At 37.9% G+C, this 20665-nt stretch overlaps 1 protein-coding gene and 1 long non-coding RNA gene across 2 annotated transcripts in view; both read left to right on the top strand.

The window, feature by feature from the left end:
- Positions 1 to 20665, top strand: part of LOC147402051 (CLIP-associated protein-like) — a 31428-nt gene that overhangs the window by 7436 nt on the left and 3327 nt on the right. The window contains exons 7-15 of the mRNA XM_086443555.1: positions 11144 to 11241; positions 12951 to 13025; positions 13121 to 13189; positions 13271 to 13356; positions 13468 to 13585; positions 15731 to 15829; positions 15953 to 16310; positions 16980 to 18781; positions 18923 to 19024. Coding sequence (XP_086299681.1) covers positions 11144 to 11241; positions 12951 to 13025; positions 13121 to 13189; positions 13271 to 13356; positions 13468 to 13585; positions 15731 to 15829; positions 15953 to 16310; positions 16980 to 18781; positions 18923 to 19024 — 2807 coding nt within the window. The remainder of the gene's footprint in view (positions 1 to 11143; positions 11242 to 12950; positions 13026 to 13120; positions 13190 to 13270; positions 13357 to 13467; positions 13586 to 15730; positions 15830 to 15952; positions 16311 to 16979; positions 18782 to 18922; positions 19025 to 20665) is intronic.
- LOC147402052 (uncharacterized) lies at positions 19031 to 20470 on the top strand. The gene is made up of 2 exons (XR_015178783.1): positions 19031 to 19867; positions 19967 to 20470. It is a non-coding gene; the product is annotated as an uncharacterized LOC147402052 (long non-coding RNA).

The following is a 20665-nucleotide window of genomic DNA, read 5'->3' as shown; positions in this document are numbered from 1 at the left end:
GGGACCCACAAGTGTCGTCAAAGATTGCATTTTTCCTTGGGTAGAATCCTAATGGTGCATCAATGCATGAGATGGGAGTGGTGGGGCCTAGCGTGTGCCCCTTGTGCTTGCAAAGTGAGGATACTACCAATCATGTTTAATCCATTGCCCCATGGTGACTAGGATTTGGCAGCACTTTGTCTGTTTGTTTTGGGTGGAGGGGTGTTTGCCATGGTCGGTTCAAAGTGACTTCAAGACTTGGGCGGCGTGGGACAACTCATTTGGGGGAGTCAGAGAATCCTGTGGAGTGTCACCCCTTTTGCAATTTGTTGGAGGATTTGGAAGGAGCGCAACAACCATGTATTTGAAGGTAGGAGCGACACGACTGAGAACATTGTATTGTTGGTTTTGGGATTGTTATTTTTTGGTGTTAGGTGTTTAGTGAATTTAGGGGGGGTCTTCTTCAAAGACTTTGTGGTAAGGTGGGATCAAATTTGTTGTATTGCGTCGTTTTGAGTTGGTATGTTTGTATTATTTCCTTTTGCTGGTCATCTTGACCACGTTAATGAAATGATATTTTTCCTATCAGAAAAAGGAATGGTGCTACAACTAAAATAATGTAGATTAATAACCCCAAGTGCATGGTATGTAGTGAAGTAATAAAAAGTTGGGAGTCTAAGGTCGATCCGCAAGGATAGTGTCAAAATTGAATGAAAACATGTGAGTTAAAACAGATTTGACCTAAACTACTAAAAATATATTTGAGGTTAGTTGGTGTCACCCACACTCGGTCCTCTCTCTTCTGTTGGGTTCGAAGTTGTCTTTCCTTTCTGGCAGGTTGAAGATTCTTTGGAAGCTGACCCCCTTTTCTATTTGGTTTGTGGAAAGGAAGGAATGGGCGCATGTTCGATGAGATAGAAAGTTCAAAGCAAGAAATAATCATCAACATTCTGGGTTTACCATTCTTTTGGTGTAAGCAATTTAAGGAATTTAGTGGGCTGTTTTTTGTGGGCTCTTGGTTAGGTGGGACATTGTAAGTAGGGGGAGAATTTAGGTTGTATCTTTTTTCTTGAGGACATCTTGTCCTCATTAATAAATTTTTAGTTATAAGAAAAAACTACTAAAGAGATGATTTTTTCACATTTTCGTATGAAGGAAAAAAGAAACGAACTTGAACATAAATTAAAAAGTGCTAAAGCATTGAGGATTCACATAAAAATCCATAATTTTATTTTTGGCAAATTTTTTCCCTGAATTAGTTTTGAATAAATGACCGCCTTAACCAGATGATACATCTATTAAACCAAAAAAATTATTTGCTAAAGTATTTTGAAAATATAAAGTTGTCACGTGTATCATATTTATATATCACATAGATTCTCTAAGAAATCAATGTAACATTCATCTACAATGAATCAAACAAAATTTTCAAGTATTCAATGTTATGATCATGAACAAAAACTTCAAAAGAATTTATAGATATGAAATTTAATCAAAATAATTAACTTAGCTTTAGATTAATCCAAAAATATACAAATTACCTATCATTGTTGAACAAAATGAAATTACAAATTTTCAAGCTTCACCTTTAATCTTAGCTAGGATTTTAGTTAACAATCTTCATAGAAAAATTTATAAAAATTGGATAAAAAATCTACAAAAATAAACTATGAAAAGAGATTAGAGAGAAAGGGAGATTGGAAAGGAATAAGAAGTCTTGAAGACTTATTCTCTAGAGAATAAATAGAAAATTTGGAAAAGAGAAAATGAGAAAAAAAAATAGAAGGTGAGAAATTATGATTGAGAAATTGACATGTGGAAGAGAGAAATAGAAATAAAAAGATATATGAGAGATGTATGGAATCTTTTAGAAAAAGACAAAATAGAAGGGGATGGAGATTTGTGGAACGTAAGAGAGAGTCTTTCTCTCGTTTGGAAACTTTTCCTTCTTTAGTCCTCTCTTATATTTATCCAATAATTGGTCTTTCACCCTTTTGGCATTTTTTATTTACTAAAAGCTTTTCTTTAGTGATTCTTTTTGCACAATTAACTTTCTACACCTATAAAACTAAAAACTAAATTAATTAGGTTCAATTAATCAAATTGATGTTAAATAATCGTCATTAATTGGGGTAAAAGTCATTATTTTGTGCCTTTATCAAATGGTTTGTAGCAAGATAAAGTATGGGGAATTATAAAAATTTAGGTTTTGTGGGGTTTATGATTTCATCACATAAAATAGACGATTCTCATCTCTAGACGGATGCCTATTTTTTCTTGTGGATAACATCACTTAGCAATAATGCCTTTTCCTTGGATTAAGAAGCGTCAAAAGATATTCTTCTTGGAAGTAGCTTTGGAAATATGGGAAGGAGTTGATAATCAATCTTTGGAGGAAGCTTTGAGTGAATAGAATATATTAAAGTAAGTTTGGTGGTTGGGAAGTCATGGAGATTGGTTTTCTTATGGTTTTGTTGTTTGGATATGAGTTTTCCTTTTATGGCCAATTTCAAAAGGTGTAATAGGTTTGAGAATGGAAGATGTGATATATTGCTTTTCGGGGGGGGGGGGGGGGGGCTTAAGTTGTGGAAATTCTCTCTTGAAGTGGTATTCTATTATCTATCTTATTATTGACAAAGAAAGAATGTTTAGTTAATGGCTTCTTAATTGAGGGAAGAAGGTCCATGATCCTTATCTTGGGATTTGGGTTTTCGCATGAATCTGAATTATTGGAGTTGGACTTGATTGCTTGATTCTAGGAAGGCAAGGTTTTTATCCAAAGGCGATAATATGACTCTTATCAAAAGTATTTTGGCTTGCATTCTTCAATATATCTTAGAGTATAGAACTTTAGTTGGATATGCCCTATAGGGATTTTCTTTGGAACAATAAGAGGGGGCCGGGAGTTCCATCTTGTCAATATGAATATCATATGTTACCTCAAAGGAGTGGATGGTTAGGATTTCAAAAGCTTAGGATTATGTATTTAGCTTTGCTTTGGAAGTGCTTGTGGAGGTTTGGTATCAACCATGATAGTCTATGGAAGAAAATAATTATGGCAAAGTATGAGATTGGAAGCTTGGGACAGGAAAATAGAGGGGAGTGATCATTTATGGACTTGGTAGTTGGAAATGTGTTCTCAAAGTACTTATTAAATTCTAGAAGGTGAGTTTTTAGATTGGGTAGGTGAAATGAGGTTCGATGGGCAAGGGAAATGAAGTTTGATGTATGATAAAGGTACAACATAATAATTTTTACCCCAATTAATAGTGATTATTTATCATTAATTTGGTTTATAAGAAAATTTTAATTTAATTTTTATTTTTATAGGTGTAGAATGTTCAATGTGCAAAAAAGAAGAAGGTTAGAGATGAGTTTTTAATATAAAAAAAAATGCCAAAATGGTTGAGGATCAATTATTGGAGAAATACAACGGAGGACTAAAGAAGAAAAAGTTTCCAAAAGGGAGAAAAACTCTCTCCCTCTCATACATATCACAAATTTTCATTCTCTTCTATTTTGTCTTTTTCTAAAAGATTTTTTACATCTCTTATATATCTTTTTATTTCTATTTCTCTCTTCCACATGTTAATTCGTATCTCCTTCTAATTTTTCACCTATTTTTTTTTATTTCTATTTTTCTCTTTTCCCAATTTTGTATTTGTTCTCTTGAGAATTCTTCTTCTAGGCTTCTTCCTCAATTATTTATTTTCTAGTTTATTTTTCTAGGTTTTTTTTTATTCAATAATTTTTATGATTTTTCTATGGAGATTGTTTGTTAAAATCCTAGCTAGGGTTAAGCGTGAAACGTGAAGATCAATAACTTTATATTGTTCAACAATGATGTATAATTTTCATATTTTTGGATTGATCTAAAGGTGAGTTAATTATTTTTGTTAAATTTTATATTTATAAATTCTTTTTGAGTTTTTGTTTATGATCATCACATTAAATGCTTGAAAATTTTCTTTCATTCATTTTAGATTTGATGTTACATTGCCTTTTAGAGAATCATGTAATATGTGAATGTCTTAAAATACTTGAGTAAATAAATTTCTTGGTTTAATTGATTTATTATTTGGTAAGGGAGAATTTTTATTTGAAACTAACCAAGAAAAAAATTGATAAAAAATAAAATGGGTGTGCTATTGATAACCACTTTATTGCTTGCCTCACCCCCACTTACTATTTTCACCCACGTAAAAATTGGGTGAAAGGAGGAATTCTAATTTTCAGTTGGTGTAGTGAGTAATTTCACACAAATCTCTTATTCGGTTTCCTCCTTTTCCACACCCTCCGTCATTCTTTTTCATCTTCGAGAATCTACATAAGTTTTGACTAGGGTTTCAACAAGTATTCGTGGTACAAGAAGCATTACCCGTAGAGCTTGCAAAATAGGTTGGCTGAGTTGCATTTGTTTTTTGATAAATGTAAAAATTTATTGCAAAGGAAAAGGAAAGAAAATACAAAATGAGGCTGAGGTAGCCCACAAACAAAAGCAAAGAAAACCTACAAAGCCGAAACAAACAACAAAATAGCCAATGAAAACAAAAAAAACACTAAGAAGCACATAAAGAGTCCCATTTAAGCACAAATTTGTCGAAAGATCCTTGCTCCAATTCGACCAAAGGTAGAGCAGCCCCAAAATTTTTAGAAACACCTTGTGAGAATTATTAGGCATTCGGAGGTGGAGGTTTGGGGGTTCAAGGTTCCTTTTGAGATTGATTTCTTCATTTGGGTGGCTTCTTTGGAGAAAATCCTGATGTTAGACAACATAATGAAGAGATGTATTTGTTTGGCTAATTATTGTGGCTTGTGCAAGTATGATTGGGAATCAGTGGGCCACATTTTGTTGCATTGTGAGGTGGTTTGAGAAATTTGGTCCTATTTCTTGAATCTTTACGGTGTGGCTTGGTGTCCCATGACTTCATTCTGCGGTCTGGTTGATAGTTGGCTTCCTATTGGCGTAGGTTTTTTGGCCTTCAAGAAACATTTATGGAGCATTGCACCTTTTGCTATACCTAGACGTTGGGGGATCTGGAATGAGAGGAACCTTAGGATCTTCGAGGGGAAAGAGAACTCAGTGCAAGGAATCATTATCTATATTATGGGCTTTATTTTCATTTGGAAAAAAGCTTTCAAGGTCACAAAGGGTCTTCTTTGAGGAAGTCAGAATTAAGAGAGAAATTGTAATTAGATTAATTAGCCCTAATTAGGCTATGTAAGTATTACATAAGAAAACTAAAGAAGAGAAAAGACTAAAATAACCCTACAGACTTATTTAACACTCCCCCTCAAGTTGGTGCATGGATATCAACAATGCCCAACTTGGACAAGACATCTTCAAAGGAGGTTTTACTAACACCTTTAGTAAGGACATCAGCAAGTTGTTGAGAGGTAGGAACAAAGGGAGTACAAATCTGTCCGGAAACTATCTTTTCTCTAATGAAATGACGATCAACTTCTATGTGCTTCGTTCTGTCATGCTGAACCGGATTGGTAGCTATGTTAATAGCTGATTTATTATCGCAATATAGTAAGAAGGAAACCGGCACAGGAAGACATAAATCAGCTGGTAAAATTTTGAGCCACAACAACTCGCATACTCCAAGTGCCATGGCTCTGTATTCTAACTCAGCACTCGACCGAGAAACCACATCCTGCTTCTTACTACGCCAAGTTACCACCAATTTTAGTACAATACCCAGAAGTAGACCGTCTATCAGTCACGGAACCAGCATAATCTGCATCTGTCCATGCCTCAATGCGAAGATGACCATGATTGTTGAATAAAATACCTCGACCAGGACATCCCTTAAGGTATCTAAGAATACGATAAACAGCAGCAAGATGAGATGTTCGAGGCGAGTGCATAAACTGACGTACAACATTAACAACATAGGCAATGTCAGGGCGAGTCATAGACAAGTAGATCAATTTTCCCACAAGACGCTGATATTGGCCAATATCTGACACACACTCCCCCTCAGAATCAGCCAACCTGTGATTCTGCTCAATAGGAGTATCAGCTAGGCGAGATCCAAGCTGACCAGAGGCACTGAGTAAGTCAAGAACATACTTACGCTGAGAAATAAATATACCAGACTGGGACCGTGCAACCTCAATACCTAGAAAATAGCAAAGATGTCCAAGGTCCTTAATCTCAAATTGACGGTCTAAGTAAGTTTTGACCTCGGTAAGGCCATCGACATCATCTCCAGTAAGATCAATATCATCCACATACACAATCAGAGCAACAGTTTTGCCTCGGGAGTGACGCAAGAACAAGGTGTGATCAGCAGAACTCTGATGGAAACCAAACTGATGCATGGCCTTAGTGAAGCGCTCAGACCAAGCACGAGGAGACTGCTTCAGACCATAAAGAGACCGGCGAAGACGACAAACTTGTGCAGGAGAAGCTGAAGGAAGAAACCCAGGAGGTTGGACCATATAGATTTCTTCCTGAAGATCACCATTAAAAAAAACATTCTTGACATTTAACTGAAAAAGAGGCCATCTTCGGATTGCAGCAACAGAAAGGAGAACGCGAATGGCGGTCATCTTGGCAACTGGAGCAAAAATTTCCTGATAATCAATCCCATAAGTCTGAGCATAACCTTTGGCCACCAGACGGGCCTTATAACGAGCAATGGAACCATCCGGCTTATGCTTAAGCGTGAATACCCAGCGACAACCCACAGCTTTCCTTCCAGGTGGAAGATGCACAATTTTTCAAGTTTGAGTCTTGTCAAGAGCAGTCAACTCATCAATCATAGCTGCACACCACTCAGGATGAGCAATAGCATCTGCAACAGTAGTAGGAAGAGAAACAGCGGAAACAGAAGCAAGAAAACTCCGATAAGAGGGTGAGAGTGCAGAGTTAGATATATAATTTGAAATGGGATAAGTACAAGTGCGCTTACTCTTACGAGTGGCAATAGGACGATCATCACAGGGAACAGACGGAGGCGGAGCTGGAGGCGAGGAGGTGAGCTGGTCGGACATAGAAGTGATGGTAGTATCACGTGGACGTCGAGAGTAAACCTGCAATGGAGGAGAGGACGAACTGACGGGGGGTGGAGATGGAGAAACAGGCAGGGGAAGGGGAAATAAAGAAGGAAAATGATCATCAGGTGAATCTAGAGGAAATCACTCAGATTGAATGCCAACAAACCCATTATAATAAGGAGTATGCTAAAAAAAAGAAACATCTCGAGAAATGAAACGTCGTCGAGAAGGAGGATGGTAACAACGGTATCCTTTCTGTGTAGAGGAATAACCCAGAAAGATACATTTGACGGCCTTAGGGTCAAGTTTAGAACGATTTTGGTCAAGAATTTGAACAAAACAGATACATCCAAAAACACGTGGAGGAAGTGGAAACACGGGACGATCTGGAGAGAGCTTAGAGAGGGGTGTGACAAACTGAAGAACACTGGAGGGGGTCCGATTAATAAGATAAACAGCAATAAGAATTGCATCAGCCCAATAGGATTGGGGCACGTTCATGCCAATCGAAATGGCACGGGCTAACTCTAGAATATGGCGATTTTTTCTTTCTGATCGGCCGTTCTGCTAAGGGGTCTTAAAATTGGACATTTGATGCTCAATGCCAGACTTTAAACAAAGTTTTAGGACCTCACTATAGGTGTACTCAGTACCATGATCAGAACGGAAGGTCTTGATGGTACGACCAAATTGGGTTTGAACCATAGCAAGAAATTGCTTGAAGATTCTATAAACCTCACTCTTGTGTTTCATAAGATAAACCCAAGTAGTACGACTGTGATCATCAATGAACAAGAAAAAATAGCGAAAACCAAGAGTGGATATGACAGGGGAAGGACCCCACACATCAGAATGAATTAAGTCAAACATAGCAAGTGTAGTAGGATTCATACTAATAGGATAAGAAGAACGCACATGTTTAGCTAATTGATAAGTTTCACAAGAAAAATCAAGCACATTGTTATTATTAAATAAATGAGGGAACATGTGTTTCAAATATTCAAAAGAAATATGGCCTAAGCGTAAATGCCAACGCATTACAAGAGCCTTATTAGATTGACTACTAAACATACTAAGCTGAAGAGCAGAATGGGTGCTAGGGGAACCAGGAACATCCAGGAGATACAATCCATTCACTTCACGTTCAGTGCCAATCGTCCTTTTCGACTCCAGATCCTGAAAGACACAATGAGAAGAATAAAAGGTTACACTGCAGTTCAAATTTTTGGTAAGACTACTAACGGATACCAGGTTAGTAGTAAGTTGAGGAACATGTAGTGTGTTAGTTAAGGATAAAGAGGATGTAACAGGTAAAAGGCCTTGACCAGCTATGGAAGACAAAGAACCATCAGCCAGGCGAACCTTGCGATGATCAGAACAAACACTATAGGTTTGAAATAGGGAGGACATACCGGTCATGTTATCTGAGGCACCAGAATCAATGATCCATGGTGAGGAAGTGGTGGAAACACTGTTTGCAGATGCAAATGTACCTGAGTGAGCGAAGGTAGAAACCGGCTGAGATGAAGTCTCTATCTGATTGAAGAATTTTCTGAACTTGTCAAGCTCTGCTTGGGATAGAGATACCGAGTCTGATGAGGATGTAGTAACTGAAAGAGGTGCTGAGTCAGTAGTCGACTGAGAAACTATATGAGTTGAGGATCGTTGAGACTGTTTACGTTGCTGATTAGGATGACCATGAAGTGCATAACATCGAGCCTTCACATGACCTAACTTTCCACAATGATCACACTTATGTCGTTGACGAGTAGGCATAGACCCACTGGGGGGTTGTGGAGAAGATAGGCGAGTAAGCATAGCAGAATGATCCCCTGAAGAATGAGATAGGACAGCTGCACGATGACTTTCATCCGCTAAGACATATGAATAAGCAGTCTGTAGCGACGGAAAAGGATCCATACCCAATAAATGAACTCGCGCATACTCAAATTCGTCCCGGAGACCCGCAAGAAACTGAAAACCCGATTCTTATCCAGAATTGACGAATATAATGTCTCATCAAGAGGGTCCTTCCAAGCATAGGATGAGGAATAGAAAGTCAGCTCTTCCCACCGAGCACGTAGCTGTGAGATATAAGTGGTAACTGAAGAGTCTCCTTGGGAAAGATGAGAAATCTCACGCTCCAAATTGAAGATCCTGACATTATTCTGACGTTGTGAGTAAATACTCTTTGCAGAATCCCATATCTGTTTTGTTGTCGAGGAAAATATAAAACCAGCCGCAATGTGTGGTTGCATAAAAGTAACCAACCAAGAACGGACCATAGAATCATTAGCAAACCAATGGGAGTAAGAACTGTCAGTCTGTGCAGGTTGTGTGTCTGTCCCAGTGAGGTAACCGATTTTCCCTTTTCCACCAATGAACATTTCAACTGATCGTGCCAAAAGGAGATAATTAGGACCATCTAATTTTACGGTAGTGATCTGAATACCTGGAAAATCGGTTGAGTGAGATGAAGGACCACTCGATCCATTATTATTACCAGTAATCGAGGAAGAAGATGTCTCAGAGGCCATCAAAAAATCTGAGTACTCTGGTTGGATGATAGTTCAAGTAAGACGAGGGCACAACTTCCTAGGATAAAGTGACCGCAACAACCTAAAGGTGACAATACACTATCGGAAGAGACGTGAAAGCTGATTAACCACTGCTGTGGGTTACCTAAGCGGTCATTCTCGCAAGCATAGAGACTCAAGAAGTAATATTGCTGTTAGAACAAACCCAAACAGCACCTTGCTGTAATCAAAGGCCTCTGTAGGTATTCAAAACACTGTTGCCACTCCCAAATAGCTCTTACGATGATCAAAAAAATAAGAGAAAGTCTACTGCTGTGATCTCAAGACTTATAACACAGTATATAAGTCACCTATTAACGTCAACTGCTGAAAAACAATCACTTGCTGTGATTCAACACCTAATCAGAGTCACCCACTACTATCGCACAAGGTAAAACATCGTTGGCTGTGATTGAAAACATCCAAACAGCTACCCACTAGTGTCGCATAGGGCAGAGCAGCCACCTAAAGGTGTCGCTTGCTCCAAATACAGCACCTGCTGTGATCGTAGGGCTCAAACAGCCTGTCGCCTGCTCCAAATACAGCACCTCCTGTGATCGTAGGGGTTAAACAAGTCTATGTTAGGTGTCGCAGGGCTTAAACAAAGCCATTGTGGGTGTCGCTGATCTCAAACAGCACCATAGCTGTGAATACAGCCTGATCGCAGGCTCTCAACAGATGTTAATCCCTATCGCATGATTCGATTAGGGGTATATTGAGATGGAGAACCCCAACAGGGGTGATCTGAGTTGAGAACCAACGTGAAGTTAAGGTGTTGTTTTAATGAAAAAATAGATCGATGGAATTTGTTGTAGAAGGAGTTCGATGGAGGTAGAGAAGGAGGCTCTGATACCAAGTCAGAATTAAGAGAGAAATTGTAATTAGATTAATTAGTCCTAATTAGGCTATGTAAGTATTACATAAGAAAACTAAAGAAGAGAAAAGACTAAAATAACCCTACAGACTTATTTAACAGAGGATTTTATAGGGAGATGGGAATGAGTGTGTAGTACCTCTTTGTAATTGGGCCTTTGGTTCTTGTTTTTCTTTGTCCTTCTTGTTTGTTTTCCCCTTTGTACCTTTTTCGGATGGTCATCTCGACCATTTGTTTTCCCTCAATGAAGTTTTCTTCACTTATAATATATATATATATTCATCATTTCTATGAAAAATCGTATTTATTACTTATCAAATATTTCTACTTCCAGGCTGATCGAAATAGATGCCAAAACCAAAATTTATTTGCTATGATATCAAGGATGGAAGCAAAGTGCACTTTGTTCTTTATTGCTTTTGGCATAGCATAATTCATGGATAACGCAAATACCATTAAAGCTAATTATCTTTGTTTTCAGGAAATAATTGTGGTCATGTTGTTTCTTCATTCTTTTTTTTTCTTTGGATAATTTATGCTTCTCCTGCTGTTGCTGAAGCTTTTAGTTAGATCTCTATAGAAAGAGGGAAATAAATTGGAATTGATGGATCGAATCCTGTTATTATGAACACAATAAACGTTGGTTACATTTCTTTATGTTATTTGTACCAGTAATCGGTTTATGGATAAGTGCTTTTCTTATCAGGTGCTACTGATTATCCTTGTTTTACTGCCCTTTTGAAGCAACTTGTTTCCCCACTGAGCACACAACTGTCTGATCGGCGTTCTAGCATAGTAAAGCAGGTATGCTGACACTTTTTGGATGTGTAATTATGTACTTTTATTTGCATTGGAAATACCTGAAAATAGCTATGGTTGTTTTTCTTACATTTGCCAATACCTGCTTTGGGGAATTGCTTCTGCAGGGTTGATGCATCATGCCACCTATCCTCCCAAAAAATGAACTTGCTCTCCTTTCCAACAATGAACAATATCCTTTTATGGAACTCTTGAATAAGCTTAGTTATGTCTTTCCGTACCCCACACCCATATGACAGTCAAACCTTTCCGCTTTTCTAACTAAATTCGTAACTCCAAATTTGGATTTATGATCCTTTTCCACAAACTCATGTTCAATTCCAGACCTCCACAACCATTTGTGCAACATCACAACATTCATGGCTTTGAATTTATGAATACCAAACCCCCTTGCTCCTTGGGTCTCAAAATGGCTTTCCACTTAAAAAAGTGTAACTTATGCTTGTTCGGTAAAACCAAGAAAGTCCTTAATCAACTTATCTAGTCGAACTACATACTTCTAGAAATTGTGCATAGAGATAGGAAATAGATTGGAATATTAGTAAGAGTGCTTCCCAATTTGGAAATGAACCTTTATTTCCGTGAGCCTACTCAACTAACCAGTCTTTCAACAAGGATCCCATATTGATTTACTCCTATATAATCCCCCAAGGGGGAGACAAAGATACATAAATGGTAGGGTACCCACTTTACATCCCAGTATCCCAACCAAGATATCTATGTTATAAATTGAACCCACACCCAAACATCTTAGTCTTGTGCAAGTTTTTAGGTTAGGCAGAGGGGTAAGGATAATGAGATATATTAATGGTAATATTAGGAAACATAATCAAAATGAGTATATTTAAGGTATAAGGATAATGAGATAGAATAGTGGTTATATGCATAATGAGAATATTCAAACCTTCACATTTAAATGTCCATAAACCACTATGGTTTGTACGTCCATCGTCCATATTTTGTAAGTCCTTCATCCATAATCTTGCAAATACATAAAAGCAAAACATAGTGCTTTATGATGTGAGGAGGTCTTAACCACATGGACATACAGCTTACAATATTCATTTTTTATGTTCCATTTTAATTTAAAGTAAAATCTTATACAATAAAAGTTAGGTTATACATCTAGGGTCGGGTTCAATAGACAAAGTGTTCTGTCCTATATGGGCTAAGAGTTTTTGGAATATACTGATTTTTGGTGAGGATGATCTCTATGGTGAGGAGATCATCCTCACAAAAAATCAGCCCATTCTGAAATTTCTAACCCTAGTTTATAAATTGAAGAATCGTGGACAGTCTATTTTTACCGTTACTTTGTAACCACTTTTCATGGGGTTAGAAGTTTCAGGATGAGCTGATTTTTTGTGAGGATGATCTCCTCACCATAGAGATCATCCTTGCAAAAAATCAGCTCATTCCAAAACTTTTTAGCCATATAAAACAAAACTTTGTCTAGAATGTTGTCTACAATTTTGTCTACCGAATACTGTCCATACATCTAATTAATAAATAGAAGTACATATATACTCTTTAGTGATAGGTAATGGGTTCCTCATTATGTGTATTGTTATTTTTTTACAAATCATTATGTGTATTGTTGTAAGCACTAATAATTTGTTGATTGAAGATCGGGTTGGAATTTATTTAAACGGAAATAAAATCTCGTTGATGCTAATTGGGGTTTCCTTCTGTAGACCTGCCATCTATTGAACTTGTTATCGAAGGAGCTTTTGGGAGATTTTGAGGCATGCGCTGAGATGTTCATTCCGGTATGTTTACCATTTTCTTGCTTAATATTATTACCTAATATTTCCAACTCTAACGCATCCCATTGGTTCATTTGCATCTCAATACCTATGTTCAGGTTCTTTTCAAGCTTGTTGTGATAACTGTACTTGTAATTGCTGAGTCCGCAGACAACTGTATAAAGACGGTATAATTATGATATGATTTTATTTCACAGTTAGTTGGCTTTTATGTATACTTATTTCTATGTATATTGTAAGCTTTTCAGATGTTGCGTAACTGCAAAGTTGCCCGTGTGCTTCCTCGGATAGCTGATTGTGCAAAGAATGACCGCAATGCAGTGCTTCGTGCCAGGTATAGCGTATAGCACCACCTGTAGTTAAAGATAAGAGTGCATAGGTGTTCTGATTCAAGTATTTATTCTTCCCCCCCCCCCCCCCCCCTTCCCTCTTTTGTGTCTCACAGGTGTTGTGAATATGCACTTCTGATACTCGAATATTGGGCTGATGCACCTGAAATACAACGATCGGCTGATCTTTACGAAGATCTTATAAGGTGCTGTGTAGCAGATGCAATGAGTGAGGTATAACTTTGTTGGTTGATTGGCTGAGGTTTTTTATTGAAGCAAAGCTTTCGTATTTGGCAATATTGGGAGGTCATTCTTATGATTTTATCCATTTCTGATTTAGTTTTATATTCAGTCAAAATTTGTCATGAGTAGCCCTTTCTTGCAGAGACTCTAATAGAGGCTCAAATTTATTATGCAAGCCCAAATGGAAACAGGCATCTCAGGTCCCTGACTATTCACTTACTGTTCACTAACCTACCCTTGCTTCATGGAAGAATGTCAGGAATTCAAGATTGCTCTAGCAGTAGCATTGCCACTTGCTACTGTGTATTTTCTTTTGTTGAGTTTTAGTGTTTCATTTGTAGTGAAAACTTAATCATAGTTTAGAAAGTTAAAAATAAATAAACCTTGATAATAGGTGTTTTAAGAATTGTGAAGTTGATGTCAGTTGAGTTTTTCGGACACTTGAGTTGGAATCTCAGAACCCGCTGTTTATTTGGTTGATTGTGCTGGGGTTCACCCATCTGAGTGGGGAAAGGATCCTTGGTTGCACGTGTGGTCCAGAGTTGAAGAAGGATGTTCTGGTCAAGGATGGGAAGCCATAATAGAGTCCAACCTTTTCTTTCTGGAGGACTAATTTTTAAAAAACTACAGAAAAATCAGATTATCTGAAAAGGGAAGGAAATGGTCGGGTTTATGTGTCTTTAGCCCAGAGAATGCACGTGGTTGTCCAATACCCTTATGAATGTTGTGCTCTAAGGAGAAAGCTATGGAGCAAATAGGTGCTGTTTGGAAGATAAGAATCTCAGAGAGATGTTTTAATTGTAGGGGAAGATATCTCCAGGTTTTGGAGTATGGGAAGAAGGGCTGGAGTTGGCCCTTGGTAATCCCAGAGGGGCCTCTGTCTTTTGGATGGATTCAAATGAAAGAACTGTTGAAAGATGAGAGTTATGGGTCATTAACCTGTGATGTTAGCCCATAATTGAGAAAATGCTGCTCTTGAGAAGCTTGACAATGGAATGACAATGCAACATGTTGAACTATTACCTTCCAAAAAAAAACATGTTGAACAATTGCAGCTTGAATCTAGACCCCTAGGGTTGGGGTGATGGCTTCTGAGATGGGGTTGCTGGAGGTTGTTAGGTTGGGGTAAACAATCATATGTGCAATTGTTGTAGGATTGTTGCTTAGAAGGATTTCATTGTGGCATTAAGAATCCCATCCAGGTAGAAGTTCGTGATTGATGTAATACCAGTTGAAGAGGATGATCCTACATGAATCTGCATTAGAGGGACTGAAACCCTAAAATCTTTGTGTGATGCTATAATCTGTGTAAGTCGGGTATCCTCGGGATGGTGGAAGATGTGTCTTAGAGGGGTGTGCTTTTGGTTGAATATTGAGATCTTGGATATTTGAAAAGAGAAGTTAAATCAAAGGGTGGAGGAGTGATGTGTGGCTAACAGTTCCTCCAAAAAAAGGAGGAAAGATGGATCCTTTGCACCTCCACTGGTGGTGGCTGGAGTAACAAGAAGAGGATCTGTACAGGCAAATGGGGTAAGAAGTAGGTTGTGTAACGTGGCAAGATGTCCATGTGACAGGAAGGAGAGGATGACACCTACTAGGTCATTGCATGTGAACCACTCGGAGTCAGATCAGACGAAGAAGTCTGGAGGAGTTAAAATTTCTCTAAACTCGGTATAGTAGGCCACATCATGCAACTTTTTAATTCATAAAATAAATAACATTGCTTGCTGGCAATGTTACTTAATCACACCATTAGCTTCTGGTAGCAGTATTGTCTAACTAGCATTGCCTTGTTATGATTATCATATTGCACCAAAAAATCCCCAGTACACATCAGATTAGTCTGGAAGTCTACAGGTTTCCATTTAACTTGTTGAACTGGCAATCTGGTAGGTGATCTTTATTTGTGAGAATTTTGTTACTTGTTTTGATGTTATATGATTCCTACTTGTAACATTATGTACCTTTGGAGCCTGAGTGTTTTCTTGCGAATCAGTGCCCATAAAATTATCCCAATTATTAGTAGTACAGCTTTAGATCTTCAGGAGCAATTACATCATTTATTATGGGTATTTATAAATTTCACATATTAATCACCGAATGCGAAATGCTAACCAGCTGATTGAAACTTGACAGGTACGGTCAACTGCTAGAACTTGCTACCGGATGTTCACAAAAACTTGGCCAGAACGTTCCCGGCGCCTATTCCTATCCTTTGATCCTATCATTCAAAGGGTATTACCACCATTTTGAATCAGAAGAGATTAATAATCTATTTTCTTTTCTTGTACTAGAGAAACATTTAGTCATTGCTTTCATCGGCGACATTGATGCCTAATGTGATGCATTTGTGCACAGATACTAAATGACGAAGATGGGGGTGGGCACAGGAGATATGCTTCTCCTTCACTCCGTGACAGAGGTGTGCAATTGTCGCGTGCTGCATCTCAAACCCCTACTCTAAATTTAACTGGATATGGAACTTCTGCTATTGTCGCAATGGACAGGAGTGCCAGTCTACCCTCGGGAACATCCTTTTCTTCTGGGATGCTTCTATCACAAGCAAAATCACTTGGGAAAGGTACGGAAAGAAGTCTTGAAAGTATGCTGCATGCAAGCAAACAGAAAGTTACAGCTATTGAAAGCATGCTCAGAGGTCGAGATATATCTGACAAACTGAATTCTTCCATTGTGCGGTCAACTAGCTTGGATCTAGGTATTCAATGAATCGTCCAATTTATTTTTTCCCTATCATGAGATCATTTATTTGTTTTTTCATCTTTTTTGCCGAAGCATTAGTAGTCAATATGGTATGTCTATTGCATCAAAATGAATTTATTCATTCCCATCAGAAAAGAAAAGAGAGCTGCTATTGGCACCCCAACTTTTACTTGTTACACCCCAATTTCTTAAATTATTTATCACACCCCAATTAAACATTAAAACACACTCTTCAAACATTACAAAGGTTTGGCTCAAATTATAATCTCAATATTACAATACATAATTACACTAGTTCAAACAATTTCACTAGTTGTTTGCAATAATGGTTAGGCTCATAAAACCCTAAACCAAAGAATAGTAATTTAGCATAAAAAACGAGAGAGCTTCTTTTGGCACCCCAACTTTTACTTATTCTCAATCATTCTCGTATTTTCTTTATTTTTAGTTGAGGTACCCATAGCAGCTCTCAAAGAAAAAGGAGTCAACTTCCTAACTGTTTTTTGCTATCATGAGATCATTTTTTTGAGAATTTGTTCTTTTTATATCATATGTCTTTTGCATCAAATGAATTTATTCATTCCCATCAGAAATTATAAAGTAGTAATCATCTTCCAAACTGTTTCTGATTGTCTAAGCTTTTCTCTTATTGCTCCTAGTGCAGGAGTTGACCCTCCATCAGCTCGTGATCCACCATTTCCGCCTGCTGTTCCAGCTTCGAATCATCTCACAAATTCTGTATTTGCAGATTCAACTGCATCTAATATTTCCAAAGGTAGCAGTCGTAATGGAAGCTTAATTATGTCTGATCTTATTACTACTCAGATTCAAGCTTCCAAAGATCCTGGTAAGCTTTCTTACCACAATAACTTGACAACTGAGTCTCTGTCAGCACTATCATTATCGTATACATCCAAGAGAACTTCCGAGAGACTACAAGAAGGAAGTTCCATTGAAGAGAATACAGATATGAAGGCGACCAGGCGATTTTTAAACACACACGTTGATAAGCAGTATCTAGACACACCGTATAAAGATGCAAGTTTTAGGGATTCACAGAACAATTATATCCCCAATTTCCAGAGGCCCCTGTTGAGAAAACATGTATCGGCACGGGTCTCTGCAAGCAGTAGAAACAGTTATGATGATAGTCAACTTCCACATGGCGAAATGTCAAGCTATATGGATGGTCCAGCATCTCTTAACGATGCTTTGACGGAGGGTCTGAGCCCTAATTCTGATTGGTGTGCTAGAGTTTCTGCTTTTAATTATCTCCGGACTTTGATGCAGCATGGGCAAAAAGGTATCCAAGAAGTTACACAGAGTTTTGAGAAGGTCATGAAGCTGTTTTTCCAACACTTAGACGATCCTCACCATAAAGTTGCACAGGCAGCTCTTACAACGCTTGCAGAGATTATTCCAGTTTGCAGAAAGCCTTTTGAAAGTTATATGGAGAGGATCTTGCCTCATGTTTTCTCACGGTTGATTGACCCAAAGGAGTTAGTTCGGCAGCCTTCCTCAACAACTTTGGAAATTGTGAGCAAGACCTATGGTATAGATTCTCTCTTACCTGCTTTGCTTCGTTCTCTGGATGAACAGCGGTCACCAAAGGCTAAGTTGGCTGTTATTGAGTTTGCTATCAATTCCTTCAACATGCATGGAATGAATTCCGAAAGTTTTGGTAATAGTGGCATCCTAAAATTATGGCTTGCTAAGTTGGCACCTCTAGTCCATGATAAAAATACAAAACTGAAAGAAGCAGCTATCACATGCATCATATCAGTTTATTCCCATTTTGATTCATCATCAGTCCTTAATTTTATACTCAGTTTATCAGTTGAAGAACAGAATTCCTTGAGACGAGCACTTAAGCAGCAGACACCTCGTATAGAGGTGGACCTCATGAACTTTTTGCAGAACAGGAAAGAGAGACCACGTTCTAAATCTTTTTATGACCAGTCAGATACTGTTGGAACTTTATCTGAGGACGGATATACTGGATCATCAAAGAAACACCACTTTTTTGGAAGGTATTCTGGAGGTTCCATTGACAGTGATGGTGGCAGGAAGTGGAATTCCATGCAGGAATCAACCCAAATCACTGGTTCTATTGGCCAAGTAGCTTCTGATGAAACTCAGGATTTCTCTTATCAGAATCTTGAAACTGATTCTAATCTGGTTATTGCTTCCAAAAGCAACGACTCGAAGTACAATGCTAATACTATGGTTGAAAACATGGGATTATTGGCAACCCATCATGAAAATGTCAGACGTGTTACGGATTTGGAGAGTTCTTTGTCAACTTCACATCTGGATATCAATGGATTGGTGAGCTCTGATGACAGAAGAGTCACTGAGTTTGATGGTGCAAGTTCTGATGTGGATCTTAACCATGAGAAGCTTAGAGCTTTGAGTATCAAGTCAACTCAAGATTCCGAACTTAGCATTCCTCAAATTCTTCACCAGGTGATTCCTTGAAATTCCGAGCTACTGTTTCCATTGCTGACACTGCTCATCAGCATAATGGCTTGTTTTTTCTTCATTTGTTGTGGTACCATTTGAAAGTATAATGCTCATGTGGGCTTATCGCTCTTATTTTATTTGTAGATTTGCAACGGAAATGATGATAATGCAAGTGTTAGCAAACGTGGGGCACTTCAGCAGTTGGTTGAAGTATCCATGGCTAATGATCACTCCATATGGACGAAGGTGTGACATGTTTTTCATTCAAATTGTTTATCTTTTTTTAATATTTGTCTTGTCAGATCTATGTGAATTAGATTAAATAACTACTGTTTTGATTAGTGGACTCGTTAGGTCTTGAGTTTGTTACTTCCATTCTAATCTTTGGGATACGGTTTGATGTTGTTGTACTTTGTTTATAAGCTTCATAATGATGGAAATCCGACGTAAGAGTTTACTGTCAATTTTAATTGTTCTGTTCAGGCACTGCTCTCTAAAGTTTGTAAATGGGCATCCCAAGTCTTTTACTAAACCAAGATCTCATGCAATCTGTGTTGTTTATTGGATTACAAGACACATTCATGGACAAAGTACTCTGAATTGGCTGTTTTTTTTCTGTTTTTGATCGATAAGTTGGGACTAAGGGGTCCCACCTATTGTATTAACAGCAACAAAGGATTACAATCTAGGATATTCTGATATAAAATCCTTTGTAAGGATTAGATTCAGTTCATTGGGTCAACTATGAACTGGATTCTCTCTGAACTTGCTCCTCTCTTTGCAAGAAAATCTGCAGTTGAACACTTGCTTCTAGCTTCCTCAAATTTCCAAATGATGTTAATATGCTTCCACAAGGCCTTGAAAACAGAGTTAATGCAGTCCACTGCTGCACTGCATACTTTGAATCAGCTGAGACAATCACATTAGCATACCCTTTTGAATCTTATATGACAGCCCTTCATAGATTGCTTCAAGCTCAATCGGAGCTTATATCATTGAACCAGATGGACCATCACCTGCAAACAGAAACTTCCCTCTAGGATCCCTCGTGATGAAGCCAAAACCATTTCTGTTTTCAGCACTCGACATGTAAGTATTTATTTTGATGTACCCTTCTAATGGAGGCGCCCAGGTCACCAACATCACTGATCTCTGTTTCTCCCTACTTTCACATCCCCATCATTACAGCAGCTCAACGCCTTGGGGATCCAGATCTTCCACCACACTCCAGTTAAAGACCCCATAAATATCCAAACTTATCTGATAAAGAACCTGATCTGCATCCATTCTTTTATCGTCGAAGAGTCTCCTGTTTCATTCCCTCCATTCCTGAATTGGCTGATTCGTTTCTGGGAAGGTAGCTGGTGAGGATGTTGTCTTAGTCTTTGGTTTTCAGGACTTTATTTTATTTAGAACAACACAAATCAGCCAATCCAGAATTTCATGGATATCTAAAGATTTCAGCTTTAGGATAAGTTTCAATGATTGGGAGGTTAATTTGATCGCCGGCCTTATTAGTTGCATATTTAATATCCTTACTTTCTTGAATGGTGACGTTTGGATATGGATGAAGAGTCGTGATGGAACCTTTTCAATCAAATGGTTCTACTTTTCTGTAGTCCATTCTTCAAATTCTGTACTCTTCCCAGCTTTATCTAATTTGGTAATCTAAAATCCCTTCCAAGGGTTTTTTTTTTAAATCTGGGCTACAACCTTAGACAAGAATCCAATGGTGGACCATGTTCTATTATTTGTCATTGTGTAGCCATTATCTATTTTTTGCTCTTTATGTAAAGTTAGTGGCAAGTCTCTTAATCATTTCTATATTTACTATAAATTAGCCCATGCCTTTTGATCTCATTTTACAGTTCGTTTTGCTATCTATGG

This window comes from Akebia trifoliata, chromosome 5 (assembly GCF_017979445.1).
Source record: "Akebia trifoliata isolate Shusen 1 chromosome 5, ASM1797944v1, whole genome shotgun sequence".
In the NCBI taxonomy this organism is placed as follows: Eukaryota; Viridiplantae; Streptophyta; class Magnoliopsida; order Ranunculales; family Lardizabalaceae; genus Akebia; species Akebia trifoliata.
This window is presented reverse-complemented; position numbering and strand designations above follow the sequence as displayed.